Raw genomic sequence first — 13,913 nt, 5'->3', positions numbered from 1 at the left:
AAATTCCAAAAATCCAAGTCTAAAATTTGTCACTAAATTCACCCTTTACAAGGGGGGAAAACCCTACTGCACATAAACTGACAATGAATAATGTGCAATACTTTCTCATGTTCTTCTAACACACCTGTGGGAGGGAACTTTACTCTTCCTACGTTCTCCTGTTTCCTCTTCTCCTTCCTCATCTATCGCCTCTCCCTATGTCTGCCACAATAAACAACATTGACTCAGATGGAAAACAGCTCGTCTTTCAGTCTGACCCCTGTGATCAGACTGTTGTCTGAACTGCTGTGGCTCGTCTGTCCGTATCCACTAGCTGTTCATGATGATCAATGTCTGACTAACATTGAACACACCACAGCCTCTGCTCAATCCAATTACAGCTGAAAACAGTTTGCAGGTTCTTTGCATTTGAAACGGGATGCTTTAGAGCAGCAGGACCCAGAACCAGGGATGGTTCTGCCGCTGTAACATGACCCGGAGCCTGGGGCTGCAGCTGGTAGCCATCCAGATCGTCTCAGCTCAATTGTGGTTTCAACTCCTCTTCATTAAAATATCAAAATATTGTCATACAACTGAGGCAGATCTCTGTTAAACAAGGACACAAAAAACAAAGGACAAGCCTTGATGGGACAAAGTCAGGGTGATGTTTTGTTTCTAATGGACTGACATGTGCAAAAGAAAGAAAAGCATATTTGGTCTTGAATGACAGCTACACCTTAGCCAAAGTCTAGATCACATGTGTGAAACTCAAGACCCACGTCATTTTATGCGACTCACGAAAAACATCTTAAAGGGTCTGATTGTCTTAAAATAAATAAGTGAAACATGTGAAACCCCATTTCCCACAATTTATGCCGATCATGTTACACGCAAAGTGACGGCGTCCTGCCATTAGATCGCAATGTATCCACATCAATGCCATTTCCAACAAGTAGAATTGTGAAATATAAATGATCCCTAAATATCCAGAAAGAGAAAAGGTGAGCAGATGGAAGGCTGTTTCAAGAAAGATGGGAAGGTGAATACATGTTTGTGCTTCCAGGAGAAAAAAAAGGTGTGTCTTTTGTGTCATGAGGCAGCGTCGGTTGTCAAAGAGTACAATCTACGTTGGCATTTTGACACCAAACACGGAGCTAAGTTTGCTAGTTAGCCTTCCAGGAAAACAACAAATTTTCCAAGAATTAAAAGCCAAGATGTTGCATCTGGATTTGTAAAGAATCTATGCAAAGGATTGGAATGAGTAATAAAGTCATTTATTTAACATTAAGGAGTAGTTATATTTATACTGTTACCATTACATGTGGCTCTTGGTGAAAATGAGTTTGCTGCCTTCTGCTAAAAACACCAACAAAATGAATGAAGTTTGAAATAATTTTATTTTCTCCCCATCAAGAACAAAATATAAATCCAGTTCCAACAGCCCCTTGGATAATAAACCACTGAAACTTTAATATTTACAAAATATAGAAATTAACAAATAAATATAACCTGCTGCTGCACATGAAGACTTCTCTGGCCTCTTGTTAAAACTTAGAACTCTGCAGGTTATTACAACTGCCATGTCTGTTCCTCATCAATATAAAACGTTCAAGCTGAAAAATAATTCATGTTTGTGTGAACATCAATAAACTCTGTTAAGATGACAGTAATACAAACTGAACAGCTTAAATATCTGCTGCTCTCAACTGCAAGTTAATGTGACAAGTAAACCAATTACTATGTTAAAACAGGACCTTTATATTTTTAAATATAATGATTAGATATTAGAGGAGCAGCTGTTAATGGTGCAAAAACAGCAAACAATATCCTAATCCTCTTGCATTGAGCATGAAAACTGTTCAAAGATTTTTAGTGCACACTGACCCCTACTGGTGACTTTTGATCACAAGCACAACAGGCGTGACCCTTCGTTTAAACAAGTCATTTTTAAAATAGGAATTAATCATAAAATCATTAGGAGAACTGATGCAACCAGTTTTAAGTGATTCTTTTAGGTCTGACTTATGAATTTAACTGTGAGATGTTACAATGACATGTCACTTATTTATTTGAGCTTAGTTAGAAAAAAACTGAGAAATGTTTCATCACAACAGTGCAAAAAGCAAAAGTGTCCTTTATGGCTTATTGATGTGAGACGAAATTGAAAAAAAATGTACTAAAAATGTCCGCAGGAGCAGCCTTGCCTTGTGCCAATGTTTTCACAGCTTCAAACCCCAGTCTTCAAGCCACAATGTTTCATTTCCAAACCAGGTGAACGGGCTGGAAACAGTCCAGTGGTTCCATAGCAGGCACTTCAGTTCAAGCTGTTCTGCAAAATAGTCCGACTGGGATTCTGTTCAGTAGTTTGTTCGCTTTTACTAACTGGCTGTTTCCCCATGACCTGCGTTACAGCCACATGCTGCGGCAATATTCAGGTACCACCTCTCTTCGGCTAGCGGGCCCAGTGTCTGTGCCTGAAAATTTTTTATCCAAGGTCTCTGTAAGCTTCACATCCATCCAACCAGTTCAACCATTTCCTGAAAAACAAAAATAACGGTTACGTAGTAACCCCTCACAAAATTCATTCTTAGAGCACTCACTGATCTGGTGAGTTATCGATGTTATTTTACGACACACAGTAATACCTTTACTTAAGTGCAAGTCCAAGGAAAGGGCAATATTTGATCATGATTTGCACAACAGCTGATCAAATCCTCCATCTCAAGTGTGTGTGCGTGTGTGTGTAATTTGACTTTTTGGATGTGTGTATAAATATATATATATATATATATATATATATATATATATATATATATATATATATATATATATATTTGACATATTGTTTATTTTACTATGAAGATGATTCTAATCTCTATTTCATTTGACTACTGTGATACATTTTGCATTCTATGTACATTATTTCAATGGTCATACACGTTTTGTCATAAAGCATATTAGGCTGCATTACCAGTTTAAAAAATGGCAAAGTTAACAATAAATATACATCTGAAAATAAATGATTTTCTGTTCAAACTGTTCAAAACCTGGTACTCACCCTCCTCATCAGAGTCGAACCCGAAGATGTTAGAGCAACGCTGTTGTTGGCGATGACTCTGCAGTTCCTCCGGACTGTTGAAGGAAGCAAAACAGTTGGCACACCGTTGACGCTGCAGAGTTGTGACATCGGACTGCACGGGAGGACAGCTTGTCTCGGATGACTGGAGGGAGGGCATTTTCTTTCTTCGTTTTGGCATGGTGATGAACCTCTCGTCAAGATATGCTGTCGGTGGTGGACGCATGTATGGCTTCTTCCCATACTCAGCAAGAGCGTCTTTACATACCGTCGATCTCGCTTCTTGATTGGCTGGTTTACCATTTTGTACAGAGCGACCAGGCCATCTGGGTTTAGAGTCTGAGGTCGTTTGTAGAGCAACTCCGTCTTCACTTCCAGAGCTTGCCACACCACCTGCTGTGATCTCAGTGATTTCCAGGGGTTTAGGTTTTGATCTTGAAGCCTTTTTAGAGCCAATGTCTTTGTTTTTATTACTTGGACATTTTTTCTTGACATTCTTCATTTCACCTTCTGGATTCAAAACTTTTCTGGTATTGCCAGATTTTTTCCTAATGTGTGATTCATTGTTTTTTTTCCTTGATTCTTTCTTTGTGTGCTTTGCACCAGCTGTGACTGGTGGAGTTTTTTCGTGTATGCTATCAGCTATGGTAGCAGGCAAGGTGGAGCCAGAGCTGTCTAATTTTGCATCCAATGGTTCTTCATCGGCTTTTACTTCCACATCAGGACTAAGGTCTATGGCTGCTATTTCTTTACTCTCAAACTGTTGTATTACAAGTAGGGACTTGGTCTTTTGTGAAGCAGGTGTGTTCCCCTGGTCTTTGCAGGGGCGACTAATCTTGGTCTTCTGGATTTCGCATTTCTTATTGTTGACTTTGTGTTTCTTTTCCCTGTGCGACAGAGTTTTCGTTGTTCTTTCTTTGAGAGATTTTGATTTCTTCATGATGTGTGATTTCATCGACCTTTCCTGTGTCGCTATCACTTGGACTTTTTCTCCTGAGGTGGTGGGCACATTAAGAGATTTCACTGAGCCAGTGGGCATAGATTCACCAGGGCTGTTTTGTGTTGAGTCTGTAATTTCCACCATTCGTTTTCCCTGCATATCAGCAGTACTTTCTACCACATTAACAGCTGCTTTGGTCTTCATTTGTGGGTCCACGGATTTTGACTTGGCAGGTTTAATTGAGGCTGCTGAGAGGCCTGCTTCCTTGCGACGGCATTTTTTCTTAACCGTCTTTGTGTTTACTTTGTTTTTTTGAATTTTAAGCTTCTTTGCATTACTTGAACCTGAAAAACTGTTTTGACCATTTTCTCTTAGAGCACAACGTTTCTTCATAACATGAGGTTTCATCTTGTTCTCAGCAGTCATCTTATGTGACTTGACAGTCAAGATGGTGGCGAATGTCTGATTTTCAGCTCCAGCTTCAACAGTAGGTGTGGTGGAATTGCGTGACATATCATTGTGAGAGGACTGATTTGACTCACTGGTTGCTGCCCCTGTCATCTTCACATCTTGGTTGTGCTGGTTCTTTTCATCTCCTTCTAAGCTGCTCAATGTTTGAGTCCCTGATGTTTGAAGAGGGGCTGCATGAATAAGGATAGTATGGTGTTCCAGAGTTTTGTTGTTTTGACCGGCGGTCGTGTTTTCATCATGCACCGTTTTCTTTGCTTTTGAAGGACGGCCTCTTCTGTGGTGGTCTTTTGTGTGGCCTTGCATCTGCAGTTTCTTTAAATTGTGCCTCAGTTTGTTGTTGCGTTTTAACAACTGCAATGAGAAGACTGAGGAAGATTTCATATCTGTCTTTTTCACGTGCCCTTTTCTTAATGTTTGCCTTAGATTAGGACCGATTGAGTCTGCTGTTTCTTTGTTAGAGAGGTTCTTCAGCACATTTGAATCCTTGCACGCATTTCTGAGTCTCTGTTGTTTGAGCGCAGAAGCTTTTACAGTGGCAAGACCAGGAACACTGGCTGTTTTTTCTGGTGCCAAGGCAGGATGAGATTGTCGTCTTAATTTATGGGATATCTTAATATGAGTTTTCTTCTTAACAGAGATGGCGCTAGTGGCACCTTTTGGCTTATGACTTTGCTGTTTCTTCGCTACCTGAGTATTATGTTTATGATCTATTTGTATATTAGTATTCTTGACTGGTTTTGTGCCTTTTGAAGCATAATGGTCTTTCTCATGAAGGTTAAGTGCCCAAAGACAAATAAAACGTTTAGAACAACCAGGCTGACAGCACACTGCCTGCAGCGGACTGTGTTTCCTGGCATGGCGTCTCATTTCCATTCCAGTTTTGAATCTGGCAGAGCAACCAAGATGAAGGCAAGGATGCCGTGGAGTGTGTCTATGTCTTTCAACATGATGTTGAAAATGTTCAAAACTCCATAAAACCCTCATGCAAATACTGCATCTGTTGTTCCCAATTTGGAAGGAGAGTTGCAAAGGTTTGCTATCACCATAATGACATTCAAGAGCATGGTAAAGGAGAGCAACACGATTCTTGGACAGGTCTGTCAACCAGGTGCATCCATCCGCAGGACAACTAACTTTGTCAATTGGTTCCAACTTTTTCACTTCTTCAGCCTTACTTGGATTTGTGGGTGTCATTGAGGTCTGCAGGGATTCTGGTTCCTTGCTATGTTCTTCCTTTGAGCAGTCAAAATCATCTCCCTGAATTGATGTTGCAGAGGATTCATTTTTGTTACAGGTTTCTTGCACTGTATGGCTCACAGCTGTATCTATAGCTCTTTCTTTAGCAATCCCCTGATGTGAAAGTGGCAGCTTGGCTTCAGAAGTCAAGGAAACCTGTTCAACATGGTGTGGTTTCTTTTTCCCAATATGTCCATTTACTTTTTTACTGGATGCCTTTCTGTTATGGCACATGTTAAGTTTCTCTTTTTGTAAAAACTTACCATCGATGGACTTGTCATAAGATCTCAATTTTCTTGACTGAGATAAATCTGAATCTGTTTCTGATGAAGACTTAGGGCAGACAGAGGTTTTTCTTGTCCTGCTACTACTTCGGTGCCTGGTGGACATGTTTGTGCTCTTTGCTTTGGCAGAGGTATTTGGTGAGGAGAAGTCTTTGGACTCAGACAGCCAGCTTTGTTGGGCTTTGTTGCAAGACGACTCTTTGTTTCTTTTCAGCTTCTCTATATGATCAGACAGGTGCATCATGGCAAGGAGGTCGTCTTTGAATATAGACCTACAAAACATACACTCATCCTTACGGAAATGGAACATTGCGTGCCCGACCACACGGCTGCCCTTAAAAACCTTGTTGCAAAAGGTACAACAGAACTCCAACTTAGATTCCTCTGATTCAGCTGTTGGTTCCATAGGCTCACTGTCATTAGGTTCTTCTGGAAGATAACAGTCGTCCTCAAAATCAGGGATGGCAGAAGGCCCATATTCTGGCACAGAATTGCTGGTTAGAGTCCTTAGTTCATGTGCAACATTTGTGTTACTGTCAAGCACTGGCATTGACTGCTTAGATGGACTGTCCATTGCAACCCGCTGTTTTTGATTATCCAGCTCTGGAGGATTTTCAACAGGTGCAAATTCAGTGACCATTTCTGTTACTAATGTCAGTGTGGACATATCTGCTACGCTGTTAGACTTTGAAAGATGACAAGTATCCTCTGTCTCTGACATCTCAAACGAAGTTCTTCTGTTCGTATCAAGGACCTTGGCGCCCTGCTTAGGTTTAACTTCACTGCATATCTTATTGTCCTCAGGTTGGGAAATAACCAAACCAAACTGTTGGTCCTTATCTATACTTCCAGAGGCCTTTCCATCTTTACTATCACACTGGGTGATACAAGGAGTTTCTTTATCTGAAAAAATCTTCTTCTTGGCAACAGGACTGAGTTCATCATAAATTGTCACCTGACTCTTGTGTGCAGTGAAACATTCGGTGGACACCAATGTCTTTGAAACAAGGTCTGTCGTTTGAGTTTTGTTAATATTATCAACAGTTTGGGTGTGCGTGGTTATAACCAATGAGGGGGTTGGTGAGGCGATGATAACTTTCATTTCAACAGCAGATTCTTCACAGAGCCCTAATGCTGAAGCTTTGGGCGGTGAGAGCTTTTCAGTGGTTTGATGTTGGAGACCATCAGAAATTTGATGTTCCATCACATTTGGTGTATCCAACACTCGTCTGGGAACTTCAACTTTGTCATCGAAGGAACAATCCGGGAGCTCACAGACTGAGATGTTTTGTAAGACTATTTCTGTATTTTGAGCTTGAGAGACCATTAAAACTGCTGATTCTGTTGGACCAGCTGCTAATGTCTGTGAGGTTAGGCCATTATTCATTTGACTACCAGCCATTTCAGAAAGCTCTTTCGGTGGATCTTTCGGAGGACTTCCCTGAACAGAGGAGCGTGTGATTGTTGACACCGATCCATGGGTATTTGTATACCCATTACCCTTTCCTTTTTGCAAACGAGCATAACAGTGCAACTGTTGTATAAACATTATTTCATCCCTTGCTCGAAGAATTACCTCTTTGCCATGTACAGCCTTCTCAGTCTGTGATGATGCAGAGAGCTTCACGGTTGGTTTATAAAGTAACATTTGAGGGTAGCCTCTGTGTCTGTTGCAAGTGTCTTCAGTAAATGTTCCCATCAGCTCATTGTCTGGTAAGGAGAGCTCGAGAATTACTTGTGGGGTAAATGCTGGTTTAAGACAATCCAAGGAAAATCCTTTCGGGTGCTTGGTGCTGTTTTCCCTTTGCTTTAAATTGGAGTTAACTGATGGTTTTTGTTTTGTATTGTTTTTGATCTGACCAGATTCTGACCTCTTTTCAATGGGAGATTGACAGTCCTTCTGATGCTTCAATCTGTGTTTTCTGATTCTTGTAGCAACATTATTATCTTCAACAGTTCCAGAGTCTTCCAAAAGCCATTTGGGTTTTCGAATCCTTCGTTTTGGTAGATTCTTCTCTGATAGTCTTGTGGTGCGTCTTGGCTGTCCATAGCCATTGTCCTGTATTCTGTCTTGTTGCCAAAATGAACGCCTCAAAGGTTCCGATGCATCCTTGATATGGCGTGAAGCTTGGTTTCCCTTCTTCTTGCCTTGTCCAACGTTTAATCTTTTGGGCGCAGTATCTGCGCCTATGCTTCCATGTCTTTCCTCTTTCTGGTATCGCTTTCTTGTTGCTGCCTCAAGTGCACCTTTACTACTGATCTCATCTAGAGTTGTACTTGATAATGAACCAAGTTCTTTGGTGCAATAGTTAGGTACCCATTTTTCTTCCATGATTTCTTCAAGGGCATCACCGACCACCTTTTCACTCATCAGCTTTAAACAGTTGGTGCGTAAAGCCATGAGGTTCCAAAACTCAGGGTCAAAATACAAGTCTTTCTTCAAGACCTGAAAAACAAAATAAATACATGCAACAACTTGGGATATATTGCAGATGGATAAATAGATAAAATGAGAGGGAAAGATACTCAAAGAGAGTAACATTTATATATGTGCATTTAGAAATATAGACTGAAATATAATAAAAACAAAGACAACTACAGCTCTATTATTACATAGAGAACTCTTAACAGCTACAGGACAATTGACTTTAAAATGTGAATTGATGAAAAAAATCCAATGAAAAAATAAATGAAAAGCCTGTGATCTGAACTCATTGGCCATTATAAATTATTCTTTTTAAAAACAAAATGATCCTATTTTGGATAGCTTTACACTGAACAGGTATTAGATAATTGAAACTTGAGACAGAGACTAAAGAAAACTGTTGTTTTCCTTCTGTGTTTTTACCAAGCTCAATAATCATACACCTATTCTTTACTGTTAGTCTTATCTAATCAAGTTGAATCTTTAGCATGAAAGATTATGGCTTTCCCTGTCAAGATTTATTCAAAGGGTGCTGTACCTGGAGGGTTTCAAAGCGAATGTGATTCCTGATGGGACTCTGCTCTACATGATACTCCTGGTCAGGATGCATGTAGAGTAGATACATCATCTTGTAGGCCTCAACAGTACGTTCCAAGAAGAAGACAAGAAGAGCACATGCCCGGCAAACCTCCAGATCATTGGGCAGTAGGCCAGCAATGGTTTTGTAAATTAAGGACTTTGTGATAATATCACAGGGAAGACAAGATTCCAGGGCATTAGCACAAAGCTCGACACAAAACTGGATACCATCTTCACCCAACTAGTGAGACAAAAACAAAGGACATGTTAAAAACTTCAGAAAAATTACACAAATATTTAATAAAACATCCAAAAAGTATACATTATTTTGCAACTAGCCTTTGTTCAGTTGTGCAAATTCATATACTAATTTATCACCTCTTGTAGAATGGCTCTGATGAAGGGGAAGATTGAGTTAACATTGATAGCAGACAGCATCAGCTGATGACTCTCCTCCAGTAGAGCTTGTTTTGATGTATTCACACGGCTGTGAAGTTTACTCCATACAAAAACAAGATCACTGCAAGTTGAGCAGGAGGTGAAAGTTATTTAAATGTTCCTAAAACTATCCAAAAATGTTTTTTTTTTACAGATCAAGGTTTAATTCCTAAATCCGCTTCAAATCCAAGTACGCCTACCACAAAAAGTACATGTCTCCTCTACGGAGCTGTTGATAGAGGAAGACTCTGGTGAGGGCAAGCAGCAGCTCATCAGTTTCCTCCAACTCAAGACAACAGATGATGTGCACTGCATCTTTGCCATTAAGGTCAGCAACCTAACAGACAAGATATTGGTTGATAGCTGAAAAGCAAATGCCTTTTGAAAACAATGGTGACATGGTGATTATATGCCATATAGGTATAAATATTTTTGAATCTGAATTTAATCCCCTCACCTCTTTATGGAGGCGATCATGCTGTGATGTCTTGTAAAGCCATTTGAGGTAGACCTGGAGGAAGAACAAGTGTTGCCCTGCTGTGGGATGCTCAGCACAACACTTAGCCAGGGCTAAAGCCTCACTGACCCGCTTACAGGACAAAAGGAAGCGTACCCGAAGCTCGAAGAACACGGGTAACTCAGAGCTGAGGCACCCATCCACTGAGGAAAGGTCAAGTCAGACAAAAAGATGAATGGATACACTGTTTGTGAGTGAATATCAATATTGTTAATGCTGCAAAGACTGGCGACATGTCAGCTAAAATTATTAGCAACAAAGGTTTTCAAATAAACATTAAACTCACTAAAGTATTCATTAATGAAGTAGGCATATAATAAACTCATAAAAGCAGAATAGATAAATCAAACATAAAATGTATGTTCCAATACAGAGAACAGCTACATTCTTTGCTTTGCCAGTACAAACCAGAAAATGCAATTGACCAGGACTGGGTTTAATGGTTAACATAAAATTATGGAACAACTGTCATTAAAAAGAGCATGTCCAAATATAAGAAAACATATCAGTAATTGGCTAGATGCTAACAGACATAAGCTATATTTGTAGGTTGCTTTTAAGGTCAACACATAGGATGTTAACACCCTACCCACACCCCGACTCCCAAAGAGGAAACTTTAGGGGCAAAGAGGAAACTTTAGGGGTAAACATCATAAGGTGATGTATAGTGAAGGCAGGAAAAGTGTAGGCTAGGACTGTCACCCACCTTCATTCTGAGGTAATGTCGACTCTATGAGGATTGCCTGTAAGGTTGGGCTGGCCCAAGCCCCACCTTCCTGAACCAATCGCTCCACCTGAAGTAGGTGAACATTCTGAAGCCTTGCAAGGGTTAAATAACATTCCTAAAAGAGCCCCAAGACAAAGAGATATCTAGTTTTGAAGGTATCTGTTGCATTCAGATGTAAATTATACAATTTGGAAAATTAAGTTAAATCCAGACAGATTACTCAGAATACCAACCAACAAAAATACCCAACAAACCAAATACCCACAAAAGTTATTTAATTTGAGTACCACACTCACCTGGAATGTAACAGTGAAGTGTTTCAGTGGTTCCTGTTGAAAGTCTTTCGTATCAAAAAACAGCAGCAACTCAAAAACACTCCTATGAGGACATAAACATGAAGATGTGTTACGCTAACAAAAGAAAAATTTATATGCACTAAACATCTTCTGATTACCATAAAATGGGAATATGAGGGACATCATTTAGAAATACTTATGAATAGTGACAGGGTAACATCAAGACTTCACCAGAAAACAATAGTGTTTATTTTTTTAACTAATGCTATATGAACCAACCAGAGGGACTGAGGGGTTTGCTTAATTAAAAAAAAACAAAAAACACTTGCCTAATTGAATTAATATGGAGATAAAATAAAATGTGCTAACATATACTGTAATTAGGGGTGGGACATGCCTGCACAATTACCATGGTGCATACTTTGCTTATATGTTATATTTTAATATTTTAGCTGTAAATTACATCCCGAGAGGAAAACAAGGTCAGCATCATTTCATCAATTAAAAAAGTTCTGGTCACATAATCACTAAACTAGTGGGTCCATTAGCAGTTATACATGTTCATGCATTGTACTTCCTCCACTATGATGTGTTTCTTGTTGCCTTACTTTTAAATATGAATTTGCCTTCTCTGCTGTTTGAAAACTGATGTAGGATGATGAGCAATTAAAAAACAAGTCTATTTTGAGTGTCCCAAACCATCCTAACTTGAATAAATAATATAACCATAACAATGCTATCGGTGCTCAGAAACCAGATACTGCACACTCCAATATGGATTTTGGGGAACACCCATTTAAATTCAGCTAGTCATTATCAGGTGTTCATTCCTCTGCAACTTGGGAGATTGTGGCATAGTCCATAATAACATAACAAACCACCAAAGTCACATTTAAAATTGATTAACCTTTTGATTCACAGCAGTTTTAATATCTGCGGTCAACATAGGCATCACACACTGAAGCAAAAGTCCATAAAAGCACTGTTTACTTACAATGCCAGACTACTAAGTGTGTGAAGAACATGATCACAGTCTGATGTGAATGAAGAGGAGGCTTGAGTGAAGTAGCAAAGAGCCACTTCCAGGATCCTGAGCTGAGGGAGTGCCACCTGCCAGTGAGAGGCATATTCTTCTACCAGCTACATAGAGGGGAGAAGAAGGTCAATCAAAACTATAGCACAAAGGTAGTCAATACACTGGTTCAATTTGCATGTTTATCTAATAAAGATTATGGTCTATGTAACAGTTTCAAAGCCAAGTTTCATGAACTTTCGAAAGCTCTAAAAGCTTGGTATTGAAATATACTGTGCACAAAATTAAGAACTGAATACAAACTCACAGTTGGATACCTCAACAAACTTGTCAAGATCCTCATTTGGGAGGTCCCAATCACCTACACATTTAATCACTGATTTAAGGTCATATCCAGAGGTATCATTGGGACATCCTATAACCTGGACTGAATGGTCAGTGACCTTGACCTTTTTCCTCCTAAGTGAATTATTTCTTGATTACTAGTAGTCTTTTGTGTCAAATTTGGAGAGGTAACATCTAAATTGAATGGGATAATTTGATGGCCAAAATAAAAGCATGCCCTGGTTGAAGCTGATACTTGCATAATAAATAAATAGCTACAACAATAGCTGTTGAGACACTTTTTGTCTGTTATTGTTACTGCTTGATACATTTAGCTTAGATTGCCCTCTAATGGTGGAGAGTCAGAAATGTCTATCCTTTGCACCACTGGAATCTTGGGAATGTAAAGTGTCAATGTCTTTTTCTGGTCTTTGCCCAATAACTTCAGTATCAGACCTTACGCATTAAACTGCTGCGTTGTGCTAAAGAGCCACTCAGCATTAAATGGCCAGCTAACAGCACCAATGCAATACTTGCAAACAATGTTGGTGATGTTGTGGCGATTAGTAAGGTGATAATACTATAAGTACGATTATAAATGTAAAAAAACTATTAACTATTATTGAGGTTACATCTTTGACGCCTGTTTGTGACTGTCAAACAGCAACAATACCGGACGTAAGGTAACTAAGCGCGTAAAGTGATTATGATAAAAAAAAATGCTGACGCTAGAGGGGTGGTGGAGTCAGGGCACTACAAGAAATGGTGTACAACTAATACAATAAAATGTGATAATGGCGAGACATCACAAGCTGCTAAAAGTAAAGGTGGTGTAAAAAGTTGAGCTAAGTTATTTGACAAGTGTTCGATGCTAATTATTACACGGCCACAACTGAGATTCTGCCGCCTGCGATTTCATTTAATTCTCCTTGCATATGCTATCTATCTTGTCTGGCTGCGAAACTGCCGAATGGATAGTTTTGAGAACGTTCAAACTAGCACTGCCTTCAGTTCCTGGCAAAATTTGAGCTAGCTGAGCTACAGGCTCAAGCGAATAGCCGTGTTAGCTTGCTCAGTGTGCAGTAAGTCACTGTCGAGAAAGCGCTTGTTGATTCGTCTGATTTTGAACCAGAGTTAAAAGCAGCTATGATCAAAAGTGATGCATGACAACATCAGTTTTTAAAACGCAACGCTTCGTTCTTACGAACAGATGCTAACGAACACAGTTGCTAAGCTAAGAGTGTTTGCGACCAGTTCTGGGGGAGGGGAGTCGGCTAGCTTATATGTTCCTGTCTTCGACAACATGCCTGTCACAAACTTCGGTGTCGGTTTCCTTACCTTACGATAGTCCGAACAGAAAGGTTTACTATCAGCTTGCAACTCATCATGAGAAAAACGGTTCAACAAACGCTGCAATTGTTTTTCAAGACCCTCTAACTCATACACACTGCCCTCCTCCGCCATACTGGCTGTCTAGCCTCGCTCGTAGCAGCGACCACACAACACATACATCGCCACAGTCAACGACTTGCTTTGACAGCACTGATTGGATACTGCCTGTGTAAAGGGAGTCGCTCCTTTGCAGTGT

General features: G+C 39.8%; 1 protein-coding gene across 1 annotated transcript; it reads right to left on the bottom strand.

Annotated features, from left to right (window-relative positions):
- Positions 1-1,357: 1,357 nt before the first annotated feature.
- On the bottom strand, positions 1,358-13,795 carry LOC147233463 (uncharacterized). Its single transcript, XM_086148305.1, has 10 exons — positions 13,664-13,795; positions 11,963-12,108; positions 10,969-11,050; positions 10,652-10,787; positions 9,886-10,088; positions 9,629-9,765; positions 9,369-9,510; positions 8,950-9,231; positions 3,038-8,432; positions 1,358-2,516 (listed from the first exon to the last, which is right to left on the bottom strand). The coding sequence occupies exons 1-10, from the start codon at positions 13,787-13,789 to the stop codon at positions 2,506-2,508; spliced, it is 6,660 nt and encodes a 2,219-aa protein (XP_086004431.1). The 5' UTR covers positions 13,790-13,795; the 3' UTR covers positions 1,358-2,505.
- Between the last annotated feature and the right edge of the window lie 118 nt (positions 13,796-13,913).

Source organism: Fistularia commersonii, chromosome 6 (assembly GCF_037954325.1).
Source record: "Fistularia commersonii isolate RoL2024-O1a breed Wild chromosome 6, RoL_Fcom_v1.0, whole genome shotgun sequence".
Lineage (NCBI taxonomy): Eukaryota > Metazoa > Chordata > Actinopteri > Syngnathiformes > Fistulariidae > Fistularia > Fistularia commersonii.
This window is presented reverse-complemented; position numbering and strand designations above follow the sequence as displayed.

Excerpts from the sequence above, each read along its gene's own strand:
- LOC147233463 (XM_086148305.1), bottom strand. The coding sequence starts at position 13,789 with ATGGCGGAGGAGGGCAGTGTGTATGAGTTAGAGGGTCTTGAAAAACAA. Across the intron at positions 12,109-13,663 it reads TCTGTTCGGACTATCGTAAG|CTGGTAGAAGAATATGCCTC; the intron begins GTAAGGAAACCG and ends CCCTCTATGTAG. Across the intron at positions 9,511-9,628 it reads GGAGACATGTACTTTTTGTG|TGATCTTGTTTTTGTATGGA; the intron begins GTAGGCGTACTT and ends CTCAACTTGCAG.